At 34.7% G+C, this 8,692-nt stretch overlaps 1 protein-coding gene across 1 annotated transcript; it reads left to right on the top strand.

Moving 5' to 3' along the window:
- Positions 1-2,349: 2,349 nt before the first annotated feature.
- Positions 2,350-7,023, top strand: LOC111399890. The gene is made up of 5 exons (XM_023027375.1): positions 2,350-2,380; positions 2,560-2,593; positions 2,702-2,756; positions 6,669-6,832; positions 6,927-7,023. Exons 2-5 carry the CDS (start codon positions 2,565-2,567, stop codon positions 7,021-7,023), a joined length of 345 nt encoding a protein of 114 aa, XP_022883143.1. The 5' UTR covers positions 2,350-2,380; positions 2,560-2,564.
- Positions 7,024-8,692: the final 1,669 nt, after the last annotated feature.

The following is an 8,692-nucleotide window of genomic DNA, read 5'->3' as shown; positions in this document are numbered from 1 at the left end:
AGAAAAGACGATTATGAAATCCCCCAACTTCACCTCCAAACCCTCTAACCCCTAATCGATTCAATCAGTGAGAAGAGTGTAAAGGACCCCCCCCAATCCGGCTGGCAGGATATAGTAAACAATTGTTCATTGGACCTCGACGTGATTTGAACTAAATTAAAGGTAAATTACATGCATCTTGTTAAGGGGGTTTCTGATTTAGTGTTTCTAGGAAACTCGTTAAATAATGATGAATGGGAGCTACTGGCTTGTCGTGACTGGCTTGGGGAGGGTTGGCGTCTTGGCGACGTGGGATAGGAACAGAAGCAATTGTTCTTTCAATCTCTCCAATTGAGTAGTAAAAGAATAATGATTAATCTAAAATTTATTCGATATTGATTGAGGTATCCCTGCAATATAACAATTTTGATGTTGTCTTCAAACAACCATTGGTCAACCAATGCCAACTGCTCTATTCCTCAATTTTCCCATCCATTCGTAATTTTTTTTTTTTTTGGATTTTTGACATAGTTTAAAGGTTTTAAGTTTAAATCTTGAAGAATAATGCTATTTAACACCGTCGATATTTAACACCAGTGTAGAGGATTAATGGTTCAATTAAATACGAGGATTTATGACATATTTAATATGTTGATATCTAGATTGATGTTCAACAATACTGGTATTAGATAATATTTTTTAATCTTGAAAATCAAAATTAAGGGTTAGGTTAACTTTTAAAGAAAAGGGATAAAAAATAAAAATAAACAAATTCTGTTGACATCCATATAGTGTACATTGAATAAGCCTCTTTCACAAAGAGCATGTCACCTCCTATTTGCTGACCCCATGCTCAAAGCTTACTGCTATTGGGTTATGAATGAGTTCTTTCGGTTTTTCGATAATTTAAATGAATGTATAGTCGATCATTCAAAATTAACTTAGTAGTATGCTTAGACCCTGTTTAATTGAGTTAAAAATTGTTAAAATTTCGAATCAAAATCAACAATTAATTTTAATCTCAATTCATGGATTCACAATATTTTAACCACATATTTTATTAAATTTTAACAAAATTTACTGAAAGTTTTGATTTTAATATACACCAAATTGGGACTCAATATTTTGGCCTTGGTCAATTACCAAAAGTCGACATGTTAAATGGTCAATCTTTAAAAAAAATTCTCATACACTAAAGTAAATCTACTTGTAATTTCTTTAGATATTATACTTAATATCGACCTTTCATTTTTCTTTAAAAAAAATTCTCATACACTAAAGTAAATCTACTTGTAATTTCTTTAGATATTATACTTAATATCGACCTTTCATTTTTCTCTACCATTTCGTGAGAACAAAATTTATGAAAAAAAGTTTTGTTTTGAAGAATTTTTTTTTGAATTTACAGACAAATTTATTTTATTAAAGAATGTGTGGTTAAATATTATATGCAAGTAATAAAACAATGTAACTTACAGACAATAGTTTTTAAAAAGGAATTTATTTTGAATTTACGTACAAATTTATTTTATTGAAGAATGTATGGTTGAAAATTTGATAACATGTAGACATTAAATGCAAGAAATAAAACAATGTAACTTACACGCAATAGTTTTTATGATATATTGTTGCATGAAATTTTAATATTTAATAAAAAAAAATTTCGGGTTGTTACATTTGATAATTGTATATATAATCAGGATTTGCATTTCTTGGTTCAGTATATTAAATAAAATTTTTAATTTAATTTTATGTTTAGTATTGTACGTATCCTCATATACGTTCAATAGGTTATGTCCCTACAATTTCAGAATTTTGAATTGTAAATCAAATCTTAAGAAATTTTGATTTAATTAAATAGGAGATGTGAAATGCTAATTATGCTATCATTTCTACTGTCTTTGCCGCCAAAAGCATATCCTCTGTATTAAGTATTAACTAATTTTCAATGATTTTACTGCCACGTATACAATCATGCATATTAAGCATGACTCTACATTTCCCATTGTAGAATATTATTACAGGAAAAGTCCTTTAACTTTCAAATGAGTTGCATTTTGATCAGAAATCTACAAATAGAACCATTATGTTCTTTACCATTCAATTTTATTGCACAGGAAAACTTCAATTGAAAAAATAAAACTCAAGTGGAAAATGGTAAAAAAAAATATTTCAAATGACATATAACAAAAAGGAACAAAAAAAAAAAGTCTGATTTAACAAATACTTTTTGTCCTTTGGGATTAAAAAGATTACAAATTGAAAAGTTATACACCTAATGTGAAAAAAGCTGAGGGATAAAATTGGAAATTTAATCATTTGCATTTTTCCCGCCCTTTGTTTGTTATTTACGTGCTCGTCTGAGAGAAAACTCATTCCGCCATTTCCACTCCGAATCAAGGTTTGATCGATTCTCCATCTCGTTTTTCCCCTTTCTGCACTTCTTCTCTGCATTTCTTCAATTTTCAACGAATGCACGTTTTTCACTTTTCAAAGACAGCATTTCATTTTTGCATTAGCAAATATGTTTGTAGGATTTTATTTCATTTTTTCCACACACTAATCAACTTATAATTTCAGGAAACATGAAGTTTTTTGGACTTTTCAAGAGGAGGTGATATGGAGATTTGTCTGACTAAACTTTGATTCTTAGTTTTTTATTTTTTATTTTTTTGATTTTTATTTTGATGATCTTATGATCGATCTGTGTATATTGTCACAGGACAATGCCGGAAGAAATGAGGGACGTTTATGACAGACTACAAGCTCAAAAAAAGGTTTGCTTATTACTTATATCATGATTTTCTGATGATTATTCATTTATTGGTGATTTATGTGAAACAGTTTTGGGGAAAAGAGAGACATAAATTCATCTGCCACACTCTCTCTTTTTAATTCATCCTCAATAGCGCTTTCTGAAGAAAATGCTAGTGTTAAATTCCTGTACCATTGGTAAGAGTTCCACCTGCAATTTAAACCACTGATTAAGGATCTGGACACTAGTATGAGAAGCATGAGAGTGAGAGAGGTACACTACTAACAAATGAAGGATGCTGCTGTTTGTAAATATGGAAAACTCGGATCCCAACATGGATAATGAGTTCAAAAGGATTGAGAAGCCGGTATTTGTAATTGTAAAATTGAGGAGCAAAGATTTTATCGAAATCTGGAAGTGTAAGAACAGGTGCTGTACAGATCGTCTTTGATCAGTTTAAAACTTTCATCTGCCTGCTTCGTCCATTTGAGCTTCCCTTTCTTCGTACAATCTATTACGGGGGCAATTATGGTGCTGAAATTTTTTATGAACCTCCGATAAAATGTTGCTAACCCATGGAAGCTTCGCACGTCACTTACTGTAGTGGTGCTGGCCAACTTCTAATCGCTTCAACTTTGCTGTCATCCACCTTTATTCCTATAGAACTTACTATGTAGCCCAAAAACAACAAGGAATCCAAAAGAAACTTGCATTTCTCATCTTCATGCAGAACATCTAAAACCTTTCTCAAGTGCGAAAAATGCAATTACTTTGATGAGCTATAGATTAAAATGTCATCAAAATAGACTACTAGAAACTTCCAAATGAACGGTTTTAGAACATGGTTCATCAAACGAATGAAGGTGCTTGGGGCATTTGATAAACCAAAAGGCATCGCCATCCATTCATATAAACCATCTTTAGTTTTGAATGCAATTTTCCACTCATCACCCTCCTGAATTCTAATTTGACGGTACCCATTTTTAAGATCAATCTTTGAAAACACTTTTGCCTCATGCAACATATCCAATATTTCATCTAACCGAGGTATAGGAAAGCAATATTTTACCATTATTTTGTGGCTAGCTCGACTATCAACACACATCCTCCATGTACCGTCTTTCTTTGGCGTTAAAAGTGTAGGGATCGCACGTAGGTCATGGATTCCTTGATGCACCCCTTTCTCAATAATTCTTCAACCTGCCTCTGCAACTCTTCATGCTCTTTTGGGCTCATCCAATAGTGTGGCAGATTTGGGAGACTAGATCCAGGGATTAAATCAATGTGGTGCTGTATGTCCCTTTTTGGAGGCAACCAGTCTGGCAAATCTGTAGGAATTACCTCCTCGAACTCCTTCAATAAGACTTCCAGTTCAGCAGGAATGATTGGCTGTTTTTCTTGTGCTTCTTTGACCAAAAGTGCTTATACTAGTTCATTAGCTGCTAATTTGAGCAAGAATTTCTTGGTGGTTAACTATGCATCCCCTTTTTCCTTTTCAGGTTTAGGATTGGAAAATTCTTCATCTTTCATGGATGCAAGGACCACCTTAACTCCATCCTTCTAGAATGTATAGATGTTCTTCTCCCTAATATGGATAGTTTTGCTATCAAATTGCCGTGGCCAACCTAATAGTATGTGACAAGCCTCCATATCCATGGGCGGATCTAGGGACGGGCTGGGCTGTACTACAGCCCGTCCCTCCAGCCCAAATGTCCATTAGGAAAAAAAATTTTTGAGTAAAATATTTTTGTTTTATACGTATTAGTCCGTTCTGAATTTTTTTCTGGATCTGCCCTTGACCATATCTACTATATCGCACAATACTTCATCTGAATAGTTTTTACCAATAGAAAAAGGAACAACACATTGTTCTGTTACTTTCGCCTCGCCTCTTTTTTTGAACCAAGCAGCTCGATATGGCCTTGGGTGTGGTTGGATTTTAAGATTCAGTTTCATCACCGTTTCTTTTGATATTAAGTTTTCACAGCTTCCCCCGTCAAAGATAACATTGCAAAGACGCCCTTGAGAAGAACACCGTGTTCAAAAGATGTTATTCCGCAACAAGTCATCCTCTGTAGCTTTTGGTGTTAGCATTGCACGACGCACCACCAGATTTGGAAAATCTTGGTTTTCATAAGTAACATCCTCTTCCGTGAAATCCAGCTACCGTTCATCTTCATTTGTGTCATCATATTTTTCCTCATTATTAATTGCCTCTTCGTCAACCAGTAAGTTTCTTGTAGCCCTTCGGCAATCAGAAGACTTGTGCACCTCTTTTCCACACTTACAGCATATTATTTTGTTCCCCAAAAACTGAGAAGTTGCAGAGCTGTTTGAATTGACTACCCCCACCCCCGACCAATGCCACGACAATGAGAATTAGAAACTGTTCCATTTTTCTGCACGTCATTAGAAACTGCACCAAGCTTCTGCCCATTGTTTCCCCTCCTGTGATCAGCTGCAGTTTGGAATAGCTCTTTAGAAATTTGATGGGAACGATTGTTGAATGATCATGCCAGCTGAGCTTCCACCTTTAATGCCAACTGCATTGTGGTAGGTAAAGTCCAACATGGTTGCAATTCCACCAGATTCCTGACACTTGGCTTCAAACCCATTAGATAACGATGGATTACCCGTGTTTCAGATTCAGTCAGGTGCACATGAGTTCGCATCTTTTAAAAATCATTTATGTACTCTTGAATGGATTGAGATCCTTGTGTAAGTGATCGATAATTCTCAAATAGAATTCCTACGTAATTTATAGAGACGAATTGTTTTCGAACCAATCGCTGCTTCTTTTCCCATGTCCGGATCTTGTCCTTGCTTGATTGAAATCTCATCATTTGAAGTTGCTGCCACCAAGAGGATGCAAAGCCTTTAAATCTGATGGCTACCACATTAACTTTCTTGCCGTCCATTGGCTCAAGATACTCAAAAATCCTTTCAACTTCATTTAGGCAGTCCAAAGTGTCCTGACTTGTTCTTCTCCAGTGAAATCTGGTATATCGAGCCTAATACGCGGACTTTGATCTCATTCAATGTTGTCATTAGCAATAGGACGTTGCAAATTTTGAAAATCAGCTTCTTCGACAGAATCATGCTCAAGAGTGGGTTGTTGTTGTTGTTGTTGATATCTCCCTTGTGCAAGTTGCTCTCTTCTATTCACACGCTGATTTAAACGAAGTGGTTGGCCTCTTTGTTCCCCATTGGTCTGAGCAGGAGGTCCCTGCAATCCGAATTGCTCTAATCTGGCGCAAAATTCGGTAAATTGTTGCTGAAGTCATTTTGATCTTGCTCCAAATTTCTACATCCTACCATATCTCCGCGATCTCACAGATTTTAATAATGGGGCTCTGATACCACTTGAAACAAATCTAAGTGAGCAAATACTATCAACTTGGGCAATCTCAAATTTTGAATACTCCAAACACAGTTGAAGCCAAGATTTCTTAGGGAGAAATCAAAGAAAACAACCAAACTAAGAGGAGATAATATTCAAATAAGACTTTTTATTCTGCCCTTTACAATATACATAAACATTCAACTTATACTAGTTTAGGCTCCATATTACTTTTCGTAGAGACTTAAATTTACTAGAATAATAACTCTAATAATGACTCTCCAATCCCCCCATGCAACCATTTCACTGACTATTAATACAACTGACTTCATTAATAATCTGTGCACTAGAAAACTCCAGAAAATTCTGCTTCAGTCGTACACTTGCAAGAACAGAGCTCAGATGATAAATTTTCCTCATATGTAGAATCCAATCTAAGAGATAAGGAAACATCAACCCATCTTTGACTCTAGTGAATATAACCATAATGTTAGAGATACGACTTCCCTTGTTTATTGGTTTCCTTCTGCTTTTATTTCCTTAGGATGTATGTACATTTTCAAATGTGATTTGATATCTATTTTATTGGTGCAGAAAAATAAAAACCCGCGTGGCAAGTATAATAAGCTTGTCATGAAGCAAAAAGGGGGAAGCCAGCTTGAGAATTGTCTACAAAAGATAGAAGTCACCAAAGCTCAAATAAAAGAATTGAGCGAACAATACAATGACATGGCTTCTGAAATGGCCAGGAGAAAGAAGTAAGATATCATAGTTCTAAATTAACCTATATTAATTTGTATCTAACATTTTGCATGTTTAGTTCTAAATGAATTTTTGGATATATAATTGAAGGGGAGGAAGTAAGTACATAAAGAAAAGACTACTGGAGAAGAAGATTATGGAAATTAAAGACATTTTTTATGAAATGCAGCAAGAGAAGAAGGTTTGACTGTGCCATTATGTTTAAAAGCTTGAGTATTCTTGCATAATATTAAAAATTGGTTGTTTGTGATAGAAAATTGAAGGTTTGACCATTTCACTGCAAATTCGTGACGGAAGCTCATCAAACAAATCGAAGGTTGTTTTTGAAATCAGGTATATTGTCAATGTAGGACTTGCAATTTCTGATCTTTTTTGGAGATCATTGTGTAGAAATTGTAGAACAAAACTTACTTTTCATTTCTAGGAGGGGAAAAATCCTGCAGAAAAGGAAGAGATCAACTTCTCCAGAAGACATGTCCGAGGGTTCGAAAAGGTAAGCAATAGTGATGAGAAACTTCAAATATAGAAGCGCTATTTTATATGCAGCAATAGAAGTGGGCTAAGTAGAGTATGATTGATTTTCAGGGAAATACAAAAGATTAAAAATGATTTGGAAGAGTGTCAGAGGACCGTGAATGAGCTACGAGAAAAGTATGAGGCCTCCACTCTTGAGTATGAAAAAATGGTAAATATTTAACTTCATTTAATAATATCTGATATTTTCTAGCTTGTTGGTGATATGAATGTTTTTTTCTCCGACTAGAAAGATAAAAATTACATAAAGCTTCGAAAGGAGATCACAAATCCATCTTCGAAGCATATATATAAGTGGTATTAAGTAGAGAAAGAGGTAAGCTAAAGAAATTGTAGTCGTCATGATTTAACTTTTCATTTTATTGAGACTTGAATAGACATTTATTCACGTAAAACTACTTTTTCTTGCAAATTGTGCACACTGATATCCTACTGAATATCTTTAATATTGTGTGCATTTTATTGACAATTTTACTAGACATGCTTCGATCATCCCATGAAAGCTACGCAGTTTCACAAACTGGTGAAAGACAGTTTTAATACCAAAAAGTGTGGGTAGGTCTTTGCAACCGTTTATTGCCAAACTTGGGTAGTGTTTAGACACCTATGCCCCATGATAACCGACAAAATCTCAATACGAAGAGAAAAATAGACACGTGGTAGAACTTGGTCTTACCCTTCTTTCTCAAGGTGGCATACACATTAATTTCTCAAGGTGGCATACACAAATTGTTCAATGCCCATCATACCTCATCTTCTACACAACCTGTTGAGGCAACTTCAGCGTCACAAGCCCTACATGACACTCACTGGAAGAGTGTCATGATTGAAGAATTTTCAGCTCTCATTCCCAGTAATACATGGTCTTTAGTTCCTTATGATGAAAAAATGCATGTAGTTAGGAATAAATAAGGTTTTAAGTTGAAACACAATCCCGATGACTCTGATCCAAAGATATGATTCACGTTTCTATTTTGTAACTTTTCACTTGATCATAAACCCTCTACTGTTTGTGTTATTCTCTTTGTTTGTTACAAAGTGTAGGGATGCAGGTTGATGTTACTAATTCTTTTCTTTAATTGGAACCTATAGATGGCGGTCTTTGTGGCTCAACCTGAAGTGAGTGAGGACAAGAGTGAACCACACGAAGTATGCAAGTTACACAAGCCCCTTTACGGCCTTAAACATAACTCTAAATCTGAAGCTAGTCTTTCCATTTATCACTAGTATGACATTTCTCTCTTGTTATCGTGTATGTTTGAACTAGCTATAATCGAAACACACAAATTCCAATAAATTTGGATGTCTTGTACCAAGCTTTT

The sequence above is a fragment of the Olea europaea genome, chromosome 9 (assembly GCF_002742605.1).
Source record: "Olea europaea var. sylvestris chromosome 9, O_europaea_v1, whole genome shotgun sequence".
NCBI lineage: Eukaryota > Viridiplantae > Streptophyta > Magnoliopsida > Lamiales > Oleaceae > Olea > Olea europaea.
Note: the sequence above shows the minus strand (reverse complement) of the source record. Positions and strands in the feature narration are given on the sequence as shown.

Coding starts and splice junctions, on each gene's coding strand:
- LOC111399890 (XM_023027375.1), top strand. CDS start 2,565: ATGAAGTTTTTTGGACTTTTCAAGAGGAG. Junction 2,594..2,701: donor TTTGGACTTTTCAAGAGGAG/GTGATATGGAGA, acceptor ATATTGTCACAG/GACAATGCCGGAAGAAATGA. Junction 2,757..6,668: donor GACTACAAGCTCAAAAAAAG/GTTTGCTTATTA, acceptor TTATTGGTGCAG/AAAAATAAAAACCCGCGTGG.